Source organism: Staurois parvus, unplaced genomic scaffold, assembly GCF_062004578.1.
Source record: "Staurois parvus isolate SC_StPar_1 unplaced genomic scaffold, SC_StPar_1.0 ptg000347l, whole genome shotgun sequence".
NCBI classification, from domain to species: domain Eukaryota; kingdom Metazoa; phylum Chordata; class Amphibia; order Anura; family Ranidae; genus Staurois; species Staurois parvus.
The window spans coordinates 164,168-178,317 of NW_028318143.1; the positions used below are offsets into that span (position 1 = coordinate 164,168).

The 14,150-nt window shown below is 47.0% G+C and overlaps 1 protein-coding gene across 1 annotated transcript in view; it reads right to left on the reverse strand.

The window, feature by feature from the left end:
- Positions 1-14,150, reverse strand: part of ADGRL4 (adhesion G protein-coupled receptor L4) — a 262,139-nt gene that overhangs the window by 120,789 nt on the left and 127,200 nt on the right. Inside the window, exon 5 of the mRNA XM_089684367.1 lies at positions 7,913-7,983. Coding sequence (XP_089540493.1) covers positions 7,913-7,983 — 71 coding nt within the window. The remainder of the gene's footprint in view (positions 1-7,912; positions 7,984-14,150) is intronic.

Consider the following 14,150-nt stretch of genomic DNA (forward strand, 5'->3'; position numbering starts at 1 on the left):
CTACCCCCTCCCTCCTAGATTGTAAGCTCGAAAGAGTAGGGCCCTCTAACCCCTCGTGTGCTGTTTGTAGTTGCTGTTCTGTTTCTTGTATTGTCCCCCCCCCCCTCTATTGTACAGCGCTGAGCAAACCCTTTGGCGCTATATAAACTCGATGTAATAATAATAATCACGGTACCACGCTTGAATGCACTGAGCTCCTGAGAGCAACCCATTCTTTCACAAACGTTTGTAGAAGCAGTTTGCATGCCTAGGTGCTTGATTTTATACATCTGTGGCCATGTGATTGGAACACCTGAATCCAATGATTTGGAGGGCTGGCCCAATACTTTTGGCAATATAGTGTGTGTGTGTGTGTGTGTATGTATATGTATATATATATTTATTTATTTTTGTATTTTTAACTTGTTGTAGGGATACTATTTTTATTACACATAGAGGAGAAAAGCTGATCTCTTGACAAGGAAATATTTTTGTATAGTTGGCAGAAAGACTCCCACCTCTGCTCTTGAAAATTGCAGATCAGAGTTCAAACTCTGTTTTTAAAAGTGCTCTTAGCACAGAGGAAGGTGTCCTTCAAACACATTATGGACAATGTGCTGAAACTGCAACATGTAGGGGTTATTTTTTTGTAAGCACCGCACATACAGTACAGCTGTCTGTAATGTTCAACTTTAACCCTTTCATGGGCAGCAGATATAAATGCTATTAGCTCTTTTATGTCCTTTGTGTATTTCCAGGAAAAATACAGATTTTTGATGCAATAATTTTGGCTTTCCTTTGGTAACAAAGATAAAAGCAGTTTCTTATCAACCATCATAAAAATAAAAGATCTTCTTTATTGACAGCCCACTCAGCAAATACATAAAGCTTCAAAAACCCTGTCAAAAATAAAGCTTTTGCAAAAAAGAAAACTTGGCTCTGGCATTCCACAAAAAACATTGTCCACATTCCAGTGCCTTAGAATGTCAGTTGCAGGATGTTGAGCACCCAGTCTTCTTGGGATGTACTGGAGAGGCATGGTGATATCATCCATGTCCCAAGGAGGCATCAGTAGGTAGATTTTTTAGTAGATTTTTAAAGCAATATGTATTTAGGGAGTGTGGGGTTGTCAATAGCATGTCAGTAATGTGAACCTTCCATTTTAATGGAAGGTCCACTTTAAGTTCATTCTGCATGCACAAAATTGAGAAAACTGTGAAAAAAAAACAATTTCTTTCAATTTCTTTTCCTGTATAATTTCACTTCTGCTTCAGATATAACTTATGTTATGTGTTATGTTAGTGTTATTTACTGTATGTTCTTAGACACCATAAATGTATGTACTGCTCACTTTTTTATCCCTAAATCCCAGCTTGATACCTAGTACCAGCCCTAAGACTGGCCATACATATGTCAATTTTCAGGCAACTTAATCCATGGGAATAAACAACGGACATTTTCAGAAACGCTCAGATATCTCAACTATGGCAATTTCTATTTCAAGCTTCTTGCAATCAAAATCACATTTTTATGTCATCGATTGCTTCATGATTTAGACAAAAAAGTGAATAGAATGCTCTCTCAAATTGCCATACGAATGGCCAGTTTTACACTAGCATTAATCCTAACCCTATCCCTTAAGCCTCAAGGATAGTTGAGCTCCAAAACTAATGTTTCAAAGGTATTTGACTTTTTTTTCTGCCTCTAAACACACTTATATGCAGGGGCGGACTGACCATTTGGAAACTCGGCACTGCCCAAGGGCCCGGGGTCAGTAGGGGGCCCCATGAGATGACCCTGGTACCTTTTTCATAGGCTTTTTTGAGTTTGGGCAAGGACACAGGGGCCCCATGATCCCCTATTGCCCAGGGGCCCCATGAGTTGTCAGTCCGCCCCTGCTTATATGTTAGCCTATGGGGTTGGTTTACTAAAATTGGAGAGTGCAAAATCTGGTGCAGCTGTGCATGGTAGCCAATCAACTTCTAACTTCAGCTTGTTCAATTAAGCTTTGACAAAAAAAAAATAAAAAACCTGTAAGTTGATTGGTTTGTATGCACAGCTGCAACATTTTGCTTTCTCCAGTTTTAGTAAATGGACCCCACTGTGTCCATGTTTACATTTACAGGTATTTACAGAGTGGAGAGTTTTGAGTCAGAAAACTTGTGCATTCAAAGGATGAGTATTTTGCCTAAAAAGATGCCAAAACACGACTAAGCAAGCCTAAAAGTGCTGAGCAAACTGTTCGTGCTATATAAATCCTGCATAATAATAATAATAAATGTTAGGTGCGTTTGGCGCTTGAGCGTTTATTCATTTCAATGGCCAGAATAAATGAAATGAAATGAATGAACACCCAAATACTTGACACGCCTAAACTCTCTTAAATGTGTTCGCAAAAAAGCAGTTTAGGCATTAGGTTTTTGAAGCTGCTTTTCTTCTCCCAGGAGAAAAGCATTTAGAAGAGCCTCAGTGTGCATGAGGCCTTATACTAGCATTAGCCTTCTAGTCCTAGTCACAATTCTAATCCTAAACCTAGCCCTTACTATAGGCTGAGTGTAAACCTTGTGATCAAAGCTCTAATAATGTTTTTATGCATCTTAAAAATGTGTTTAATTAAAATTTCACACATCCTGAAATAATATTACTCTTTAGATTACCCCTGTTTTTCTCTCTTGTTTGCTTGTGGAAAGCAATGGCACTACAGGTCTCCCAAGGGGAAAATTAGGCAGTAGATCTTTAGCTTTTTCAAGAATTCTCTGCAGTTTAGAGTGTGGGTCTACTACCTATGGTCACAGGGACATTAAAAAACTTCTGTAAGCCATTATGGATAGAGCAACGAAAGCACATAACCCCTGTCAGGGGTTTTTCATCTGTGTCCCATTGGGGTGATTTCTCCTCTTTTCCTGTCCCATAGCTAAAACAGGAAGTGAGAGGAAATTCCTGGTTATCACCAGAACTAGTGTCCTCACTGGAACATTTCCGCTTTATTACTGTTATGGGGGAACTCAAAATTTGGGATTTTATTTCACTTTCTGTAATAAATAGAGATGGTGAATATCCCAAACAGGAGCACAGAAAACAATAAAAACCTAATAGGTGTCCTAACCTGCCTCCGCTCTATCCAAAACCTTAAAAAACTTTTGCCTTTAGTTATACTTTAAGTTTTCTAAACTGTCACTAGACATGAATGGTGGACACTGCCAGAACTTCATGAAACCCCAAAACGTTGGATACTCTAAAAAAGTCTAAAACAGCTCTCGTGATCAAGAATTTGGTCCACCACCTCTTTTGCAGCTCATTATTGGTCAATTAGGCCATCTATCAAACAATAAAAAAGAAAAATTCCGAGCTCTAACTTGCCAGCCAGCCTGCAAACAAATCAAATTAACCTAACAGTATGCTTCAAAAACAGGGGTTTAGTTAGCACACATTTGCAAACACATGCGTAAGCTACAGAGCCTACTCACAGCACCCCAGTATTCTGTAGTTCATAGCTCTCCAATTGTAAGAGCCCCCATAGTAAAGGCACATGTATTTAATGGATAGACCAAGGTCAGATGGACCTGAGGGAACCTCCTTAGGTACAGGAGCGCACTGGACACTCAGCACATAGCACAATGGCAGCTAAGGTGTCCAGTGCACACCCTCGACCAACAATTCAACAGTACAAAAAATTGCCACTGCCCCAGTCTATAACTGGCCTTCACAGCAAGGAGCACATGGAAGGGTGACGAGTTACGAACTACAGACTGGGGTGACGTGATGAGGCTCTGCAGCTTACGCATGTATTTACAAATGTGTGCTAACTAAACCCCTGTTTTTAATGCATACTGTTAGACAGGTTAATTTGGTTTGTTTGCAGGCTAGCTGGCAAGATAGAGTTCAGAATTTTTCGTTTTTGTTGTTTGACATGCATCGCCCTTCCATGTGCTCCTTGCTGTGAAGGCCAGTTATAGACTGGGGCAGTGGCCATTCTTTGTACTGTTGAATTGCTGGTCGAGGGGGTGCACTGGACACCTTAGTTGCCTTTGTGCTACATGCTGGGTGTCCAAGGCACTCCTGTAGCTTTAAGGAGGGGTGGGCTCCCTCAGATCCATCTGCCCTTGGTCTATCCATTAAATACATGTGCCTCTGCTATGGGGGCTCTTAAAATTGAAGAGTTAAAAACTACAGAATACTGGGGTGCCATGATGAGGCTCTGTAACTTATGCATGTGTTTGCAAATGTGTGCTAACTAAACCCCTGTTTTTCACTCATACTGTTAGACAGGTTAATTCAGTTTGTTTGTAGGCTGGCTGGCAAATTAGAGCTGGGAATTTTTCTGTTTTGTTGTTTGGCATGCATCATCCTTCCATGTGCTCTTTGTTGTGAAGGCCAGTTATAGACTGGGGCAGTGGCCATTTTTTGTACAATTAGGCCATCTATCCTTGATAGGGACCAATGGTGAAACATTAGAAGCTATAGGTTGTGGGTCTGAGTTCTTGAGCACATGTTCTGAACAGAAGCTTAGTAAATGAGGCAAATATTCACTTTGCCAAGAATACCCAATCATGTGCAATGAAAATGAAAAAAAAACAGCATTTTTGCTTGGACATGATTGGATGATGGAAGTCAGCAGAGCTTCTGCTCATTTACTAAACTCTGGAGCAACCGCACTTACAGAATGCAGCTGCACATTGTAAAGTGCATAGTCTATTCTCCTTTAGTAAATCAATCCCATAGATAGTATGGGAGGAGCTCAGTGACACTATGAAGCCAGTTGTGTATTTTGGGTATGTGCTGCCCTAGGCAAGATTAAAATCGGGCACCCCCATCTAAATGTGTCCCTCCCTATGCTGTTTAAGATCCACCTCTTCAAGACAGGAGCATGATGGAGGGCAGTGTGAAATGGGGGGGGGGGTGGGTGTCGTGGGACAGGAGGGAGGCAGCGTGATGGGGGGCCGCAGGACGGGAAGGGGGAAGTGGGATAGGAGAGGGGCAGCATGACGGGGGATATCAGGACAGGAGTAGGCCATTGGGACAGGTTGGGGGGTAGCAGGTCAAGAGGGAGGCAGCGTGACAGGGGGAGAGCAGCATGATGGGGGCAGCGTGATGGGTGGGGAGGCAGAGGGACAGATGGGGGGCAGCGTGACGGGGAGCACGGGACATGATCGGGGAAGCGGGACAGGAGGAACGCAGTGGGCCAGGAGGAGGAGTGCAGAGGGACAGGTGAGGGGCAGAAGGACAGGAGGAGTGCAGAGGGACAGGTGAGGGGCAGTGGGACAAAAGGAGCACAGAGGGACAGGTGGGGGGCAGCATGATGGGGGGCATGGGACAGGATAGGGGCAGCAGGACAGGAGGAGCACAGAGGGACAGGTGGGGGGCATGGGACAGGAGAGGGGCAGCGGGACAGGTGGAGCACAGAGGGGCAGGAGGAGCGCAAAGGGACAGGAGTACAGAGGGACAGATGGGGGACAGCATGATGGGGGCATGGGACAGCATAAAGGCAGCGGGACAGGAGGAGCGCAGAGGGACAGGTGAGGGGCAGTGGGACATAAGGAGCACAAAGGGACAGGTGAGGGACAGGAGGGGCCCAGAGGGACAGGTGATGGGCAGCATGATGGGGGCATGGGACAGGATAGGGGCAGCAGGACAGGAGAAGCGCAGAGGGGCAGGTGAAGGGCAGTGGGACAGGAGGAGCGCAGAGGGACAGCTGGGGGGCAGAATGACAGGGGGCTTGGGACAGAATAGGGGCAGTGGGACAGGAGGACCACAGAGAGACAGGAGAAGGGCAGTGGGACAGGAGGAGCACAGAGGGACAGGAGGAGCACAGAGGGACAGGAGAAGGGCAGTGGGACAGGAGGAGCACAGAGGGACAGATGGGGGGCAATGTGATGGGGGGCATGGGGCAGACTTAGGGCAGCAGGACAGGAGGAGCGCAGAGGTACAGGTGAGGGACAGTGGGACAGGAGGAGCGCAGAGGGACAGGTGAGGGACAGTAGGTGCGCAGAGGGACAGGTGGGTGTCAGCATGACGGGGGGCACGGGACAGGATAGGGGTAGCGGGAAAGGAGGAGTGCAGAGGGACAGGTGAGGGGCAGTTGGACAGGAGGAGCGCAGAGGGACAGGTCAGGGGCAGCAGGACGGGGGGCATGGGACAGGATGGGGGCAGTGGGACAAGAGGAGCGCAGTGGGGCAGTGGGACAGGAGGAGCACAGAGGGACAAGTGAGGGGCATCATGATGGGGGGCATGGGACAGGATCGAGGCAGCGGGACAAGAGGAGCGCAGTGGGGCAGTGGGGCAGTGGGACAGGAGGAGCACAGAGGGATAGGTGGGGGGCAGCGTGAAAGGGAGCATGGGACAGGATCAAGGCAACGGGACAGGAGGAGCGCAGAGGGACAGGTAAGGGGCAGTTGGACAGGAGGAGTGCAGAGGGACAAGTGAGGGGCATCATGATGGGGGGCATGGGACAGGATCGAGGCAGCGGGACAAGAGGAGCGCAGTGGGGCAGTGGGGCAGTGGGACAGGAGGAGCACAGAGGGATAGGTGGGGGGCAGCGTGAAAGGGAGCATGGGACAGGATCAAGGCAACGGGACAGGAGGAGCGCAGAGGGACAGGTAAGGGGCAGTTGGACAGGAGGAGTGCAGAGGGACAGGTGGGGGGCAGCATGATTGGGGGCATGGGACAGGATTGAGGCACCGGGACAGGAGGAGCGCAGAGGGACAGGTGAGGGGCAGTGGGGAGAGATGAGGGGGGGGGTAGTGGGACAATGTTGGGAACAGGAGAGGGGAAGTGTAACAGGTGTGGGGCAGGGTGACAGGTGGGAGCAATGTGATGGATGGGGGTGGGAAGTAGAACAGGTGGGGCACTGGGGGGCAGTGTGTCGGGGGGACAGTGAGACAGGAGTGGGAAAGCACCAGTCCTCCAAGAACTTACCTGTCCAGCAGGGTGCCTGTGTTCCCCAGGATCTCCGGCGGCTGCTGCAAAAGAGCGGGAGGGCTCCTTCACCCTGACCTTGTCCTCTTCTTCTTCCTCCTCCACGGCACCTTCTGGCCATCCTGCACATCTGCAAGATTTGTCTCCCACACTGACAGCGGGCCCTCACGCGCTCTGAGCGCACACGGGGGATCCGCCCACCACTCCGCTCTCCTCTGCAGCCGGGCCCTTGGCCCGCGTGACCCTCCTTGTGTGTCGGCTTGGCTGTACCCATGGCGGCCCTGCACACACAGTGTCCCTTCTGCCTGGGGGGGCGTGACGCCCCCCCCTGCAAACTGCTGCCCCCCTGTAAACTGTCGCCCTAGGCAAACGCCTTGTTTGCCTCGCGGCAGATACGCCCCTGTATGGAGCTGATTTACTAAAGGCAAATAGACGGTGCTCTTTGTAAGCTGCAATTGCACTCTCCAAGAGCAGTTCCTCCAGATCTTAGTAAATGAGCAGAAGCTCTGCTGACTTCCATCATCCAGTAATGCCCAAGCAAAATGTTTTTGGGTATTGTGATTGGGTATTCACATGCAAAGTGAAGCTTTACCTCATTTACTAAGCTCCGGAGCAACTGCACTTGCAGAGTGCACAGTCTTATTTGCCTGTAGTAAATCCACTCCATGAGTTGCAGGTAAATGGTTGCCAGTTTCCAATGCTGGACAACTGGAGCACAGATGGAAGTCAAACATGGTGGTAATTCTAGGGAGAACTTCTACTTTATATAAAGCTGGGTGGAAAAAGAAACAGATGACTTACAATTTAAAAAAAAGAACGTAAACCTGATCTTTCAAATTCAATAAAAAGAACACGCCTATGACAGAAACGAAATCAAATATTCTGTTTTGTTTTCCTCGTAATTTAGATGATGAAATAATCGAACCATTAAGTCATCTCCCAGCATATGGGTTCTTATTTTTTAAACAGCGATAAGACATAGGCCACAGGAAACACAAGACTCTCCAAAACCACTTACCTTGATAATTGTCTGATTAATGTTTGCTGATACACAGCTATAATCCAAATGGCATTTAATCTTTATGTTTTCTGAAAAGAGAAAAAAAAAGGAAACATTTACAATGTACATCTGCGATTGTCATTACCGTTCCTTTCAAGAGGTTCACTTATCATCGTGGCTTGCAGCAAATAATAGCTGAAATAAATGTGCATCTATGGGTGCACAGGCGATAAGCAAATGAATGCAATTTCCTCCGAAGAACAATGCGCGGTTCTTTTAGCTGATGCACAGAACGGTAACATCAACATTACTCTGAGTTGTCGTGTGATAATAGAACACTTGTATCACTTTGCTGGGGTTATCTTGACAAACATAACAATTGACAATGTTGGTGGGGCAAACAGCAGTCCCGGTCACCCAAGTGTAGTAGGCTGTCAGCTCACAATGGGAACGGTGGCTGGGTTGAATGGAAAGCTAGGTATATAAGTAGAAACGCTGGCTTTTAAGTGCTAGTACAACTGAAAGCAAACAAAAGAACAAAGACAAGCTTCCAATAAAGTAAATGTATGCTCAAATCCTGTTTTGTAGATTTGGATAGTAGGCAGGGTCAGGACAAGGGGTGGGCAGAAGGGGTGGTTGCCCTGGGCACAATGGTTTGCTGTAAGGACAGGGGAGCCTTTCTTCTGTTACAAGGGTGACATTTGCAGTGATAGTGGCAGTGATTTTGACAAGGGATTTACTGCTGGGTGTGTGATCCCCTAACACAGGGGTGGCTAACCTGTGGCTCTCCAGCTGTTGTGGAACTACATTTCCCATGAGGCATTGCAAAGATGGGAAGTTACTGACTTGCAGAGGCATGATGGAACTTGTAGTCCTGCAGCAGCTGGAGAGCTGCAGGTTGGCCACCCCTGCCCTAACAGCATGAACGGGGGGGGGGGGGGAGTTGGTGAGGGGGGTTACAGTCTGCCCTGTGCGCTGGATGACCTTGTCCCGGCACTGACAGTAGGAAACAGTTAAAACCCCTATCAGGTTTTTTTTTCTGTGCTCTAGGGAAATTACTTCACTTCCTGTTCTGAACGCACAACAGGAAGTGATATGAATAATTCCTTGTTCTGTCCTACCTATGTGTATTTATTCTGTGTTGTATTAACCACTTCCCGACCGTCCTATATCAGAAGTACTGCTACAGGGCGGCACGGGTGCTCAATATCAAGTATATATACATGATTGTGCATTACCGGGTAGGGTGCACTCATGAGCCACGCACGCCCTACCCGGCCATGGCTGTCTATTACTGTGTCCTGGCCAGTGAATACTCGCTGGCATCTGGTGATTTCCGAGGATCTCTGGCGGGGAGGAGAACTGTTTTGTTTACTAACAGTTCTCCTCCTTGTCAGCTCGGGCACAATGCTTTGAATGGCTGTGCACAGCACAGCCATCCAAAGCAGTGTGATTACAGTAAAGCACACTGACATAGCCCCCTAGTAAAACACTCCCTGCACACAGTTAGCTGTGCTTTGCCAAAAAATTCTATTATATTTTGCAGGTGTGGTGTATATTCTGAAATTGCAACAAAACTCATGACACCTCCAACTAAGTTAGCCCTGGCCAAGACCAAGAGCTGGAGGCATCAATGCCAGCATGCCTGCTGCTGTGCAATATTCATATTTTCTAGGAGTAGGTAAGCTTGACACCAGGAAAGAAATGTGGATGTGACAGGTCGGCACATAGAGCTTTTGTTTTTGTCTAGCTGAATTATCGGTCCCCACCCCAGAAGTCATCAATCGTTATGTGTGGGCTCATCCTTAGATTCCTGTTCCCATTACCAGCTTGTCTTTATGTGGTTGACTCAAAACAACTCCTTTCCATCTCTTCAACTCTCTCTACTTTCTCTCCTTCCACTCTGTTCTCCCCCCCCCCCTTTATTCACTCTCTCCCCCCCCCCCCCTGTTCCCTCTCTCTATTCTCTCCTCTGCTGTTCTTTCTCTCTCTATGTCTCTTCTCTCCCTTCTGTGCTATCATTTTACTCCTGTCTGTTCTCTCTCTCCCTCCTATGTCCACTCTCTCTCTCTTTCTTCTCTGTTCTCTCCCTCCTCACCCATTCTCTCTCTCTCGTTTTTCTGTTCTATCTGTCTCCCCCCCCCCTTTGTTCTCTCTCTTCTTCTCTGTTCTCTCCCTCCCCACCCACTTGCTATCCCCCCCCTCCACTGTTCTCTCTCTTCCTTCTGTTCTATCTCCCCCCGTCTTTGTTCTCTCTCTTTCTTCTCTGTTCTCTCCCTCCCCACCCACTCACTCTTCCTCCCCTCCACTGTTCTCTCTCTTCCCTCTGTTCTATCTATCTATCTCCCCCTTTGTTCTCTCTCTTTCTTCTCTGTTCTCTTCCTCCCCACCCATTCTCTCTCTCTCTTTTTTCTGTTCTATCTGTCTCCCCCCCCCCTTTGTTCTCTCTCTTCTTCTCTGTTCTCTCCCTCCCCACCCACTCGCTCTCTCTCCCCTCCACTGTTGTCTCTCTTCCATCTGTTCTATTCCTCCCCCTATTGTTCTCTCTCTTTCCCTCTCCCTCTTTGCACTCCTTCTCCCACCCACATCTGCTCTCTTCCACCCCCAACTGCTCTCCCTTCTCTTCTCATCCTCCCTCTATCCTCTCCGCAGTCTCTCCCCCCCCCCCCCCCCCCCCGCTCTCTGTCCTTCCTTCCTCTGATCTCTATCTTTCTCTCCGCTCTCCTCTCCTCCCCACTGCTTTCTCCCCTCCATCCTTTCTCCCCATGGTTTCTCATTCTCCCTCCAGGGCTTTCTCTCCTTCCCCTCTGCTCATCCTTCTCCCTCTGGTCTTTCACTCACCCTGCTTTCTGCTCTCTCTCTTTCTCTTCTCTGGTTTGTCTCTACCCACTGTGTTCTCGTTCTCTCCCTCTGCTCCCCTCTCTCTCCCACCACTCTGTCTCTCTCCCTCTGCTCTCTCCTCCATTTCTTCCTTCTACTCTCCTTCCTCTCTGCTTTTCCCCTCCCTTCTCTACTTTCTTTCCTCTCCTACTCTCTTTCTCTCTTGCCCTCTTTCTGCCCCCCCCCCTCTTTTTTCTCCCTCTCTCTGTTCTCTGCTCTCTCTCCCTTCTCTGCTCTCTTCTTTGCTCTCTCCACCCATTTCTCCACCTTTCTAACTGTTCTCCCTCTCTGCAGCTTGTCTCTTATGATGCTGGGGGTGGCTGTTGTGCTGGTGGCTATTGTTGTGCTGGGTGTTATCATTGCAGGGGGCTATTGCTGGAGGTTATTATTACTGGTCTTGTCACTTGCTTAGGGTTATTGCTGGCCCTGACACATGCCACTGACACCAATGATGGGGTATATTTCACTGTAGCCTCAGGTCCTATTTTGCCTAAGCCATAGCAAAAGGGGAAAAGTGAAACACATTACAAACCATACACCGTAAAGTAATAACCACTTTATTGGCCATGTCCATTTTTTAACCACACAGCATTTATTCTCTTCTCTATTTGTGTAAAAAAAAATATATAATAACAATAATAATAATATAATAAATATTTCATTTGGGTGCAGTGTTGCATGGCAGCTCAATTACCAGGTAAAGTAGCACAGTTTTGAATAGCAAAAAATGTCCTGTTCACGAAAGGGATAAAACCTTCCAGAGGTCAAGTGGTTAAAGTAAGTGCATAAATAAAATATAAACATTTTAAAGGGTTTGTTAACCTTGCCTAGCAAAGGTCAATAATAAACTTGGAAGGCCAACATCTGATTGGTTACTGAAGGAAACACCTCTATGTTTTGCTTCCTCTGGTTTTTATAGATCAGCTCCATTGTTCTCAGTAGAGCACCAGGGAGCCAACTCGGCTCTGAACTGAGCCTTGGTTGGCATACCGCCAGCATTTTTTGATTCCTCTATCCCTGGGCCATTCTCCAGAGTCCATGTGAGCTCTGCTGTCATCCATTTCGCTCTACGCTGTCCAAATCATGTTTACACTGAAGAGGGCCTTCCGGAATAATGTCAAGACAATCTCGGAGGAGATACGTTGGCCGTTTTCCAAGTCACAGACATGCCTACAGATACGCTCAACCATGTTTAGCTAAGTGAGGCCCTGGGTGCCATTTTGTGCTTTGGAAGCCTTGGTTGGTATGACATAATTCACAGGGCTCTTAATAGCCTTTGTTTAAACACTGGAGCAAAGGAAAAAGAGAGGGCTTGTCTTTCATTTCATATGTTTAAAGCAAAATTCCATGGCAGATAAAAAGCAACACTGATTCAAAAAGACGTGTTCATTGAAAAAAAATCATTAGGTGTATCTGCCTCTTATAATCCTTTATACAGCAGAGCTCAAACTAGTGGAGGGAGAAGCAGCACAAGAAGCCAATATGTTGTACCGCTGTACTCATGTGCTACAAACGGACATGTTTATAGGATGAGAGAGCAGAATGGCAGAAAGATGAGCTCATTAGTCTTCTGCTTCCCTTTTCCTGTCCAGTCATAACCTTACAGCAGGGACGGGACCTAACTGTATTAGTTAAAGTGGTTGTAAATCCTTACATATACCCAGTGAAGTGACTGCCTAATGTGATACACAGCTGAAACAAATCCTTCTACACACGTTGTACCTGTTTATCTGCAGTATTCTTTTCTCTACAGCCTCTTAAACCATACATTTTACACAGCACCTCTGCACACTAGCAGGCAGGTGGTGGGGATCTGACATCACACACTGCAGAGTACATAGCAGGGAACTGAGTGTAGAGAGTGTAACATGAGACCTGGAGTGAAGGGAATGGACACACCCCTCTCCATACAATCTCACACGGAAACATGCACAGCGGAGACTGTCAATCACAGGCTGTGTGCTGGAGCTCCCCTCCCCCATCCCTTCCATCCCTTGGAGCTGGCATTAACTGTCAGACATGATTCATGTAGAGGAACCAGGCAGCAGACAGAAATCACACTAAGCATTGGTCTGTTTACATGTAATCAGAGCTGATCACATGTAAACAGACTTGCCAGTTATCAGTCTTTTCCCCACACTGTATATATGTTAGGAAAAGACAGCTGATACTCAGCAAGGCTGTCAGTATTTTGTTTACGTGGATAATCAGGGCACTGATCGTCAGTGCCCTAAATATCAGTGCAACCCCATCAGTGCAGTTTATCAATGTCCATCAGTGCATCTGATCAGTGCCAATCAGTGCTCATCAGTACAGCTTATTAGTGCCCATCAGTGCCCGTCAGTGCCACATATCAGTGCCCACCAGTGCTGCATCTTCAGTGCAGTCTCATCAGTGCCCATCAGTGCAGATTATCAATGCCCATCAGTGCATCTGATCAGTGCCAATCAGTGCTCATCAGTACAGCTTATCAGTGCTGCCTATCAGTGCCCATCAGTGCTCACCAGTGCTGCATCTTCAGTGCAGCCTCATCAGTGACTATCAGTACAGCCTCATCAATTCAGCCTATCAGTGCCCATCAGTGCCACCTATCAGTGCCCGTCAGTGCCACATATCAGTGCCCACCAGTGCTGCATCTTCAGTGCAGCCTCATCAGTGCCCATCATTGCAGCCTATTAGTGCCCATCAGTACAGTCTCATCAGTGCACATCAATGAAGAAAAAAAGTACTTACTTTCAAAATTTTATAACAGAAAACAAAGAAAAAAAATTTTCTTTTTATTCTTTGTTTAGCAAAAAAAAAAGAAAAAAAAAAACCTCAGTGGTGATGAGCGGTTGCACATCTGCTCTCCTCCCCTTTTTTAGTGATCCGGAAAGCGACGTGTATGTTGTCACTTCTGGGTCACCCCTGTCACTATTCTAGCCGGGGAGGGATGTAAGCCAATGCGATCTACATTGCCATACATTTAGCGGACCCTGCATGTCTCATTAAAGAGAACCTGTCACCTAAAAATCATCACATAGAGCAGGGGTGTCAAACTGGTGGCCCTCCAGCTGTTGCATAACTACAAGTCCCATCATGCCTTTGCCTTTGGGAGTCATGCTTGTAACTGTCAATTTGGCAATGCCTCATGGGACTTGTAGTTTGGCTGGAGGGCCGTCAGTTTGACACCCATGACATAGGGGAATCTGTGTCCCCTATGTGATGAAAAAAAAGAAGTTAAGCAAAAAAAAACAAAAAACATTTTTTATTGTTTTTTTTTATTGCAAAAAAATAAGTTTACACCCAAGCACATAACATCCCTCCCCCCCAAAAAAAAATTTGAGGCCCCCCGACCCCAAATACATGCACATACGAACCAGGGGCGCCTACACAT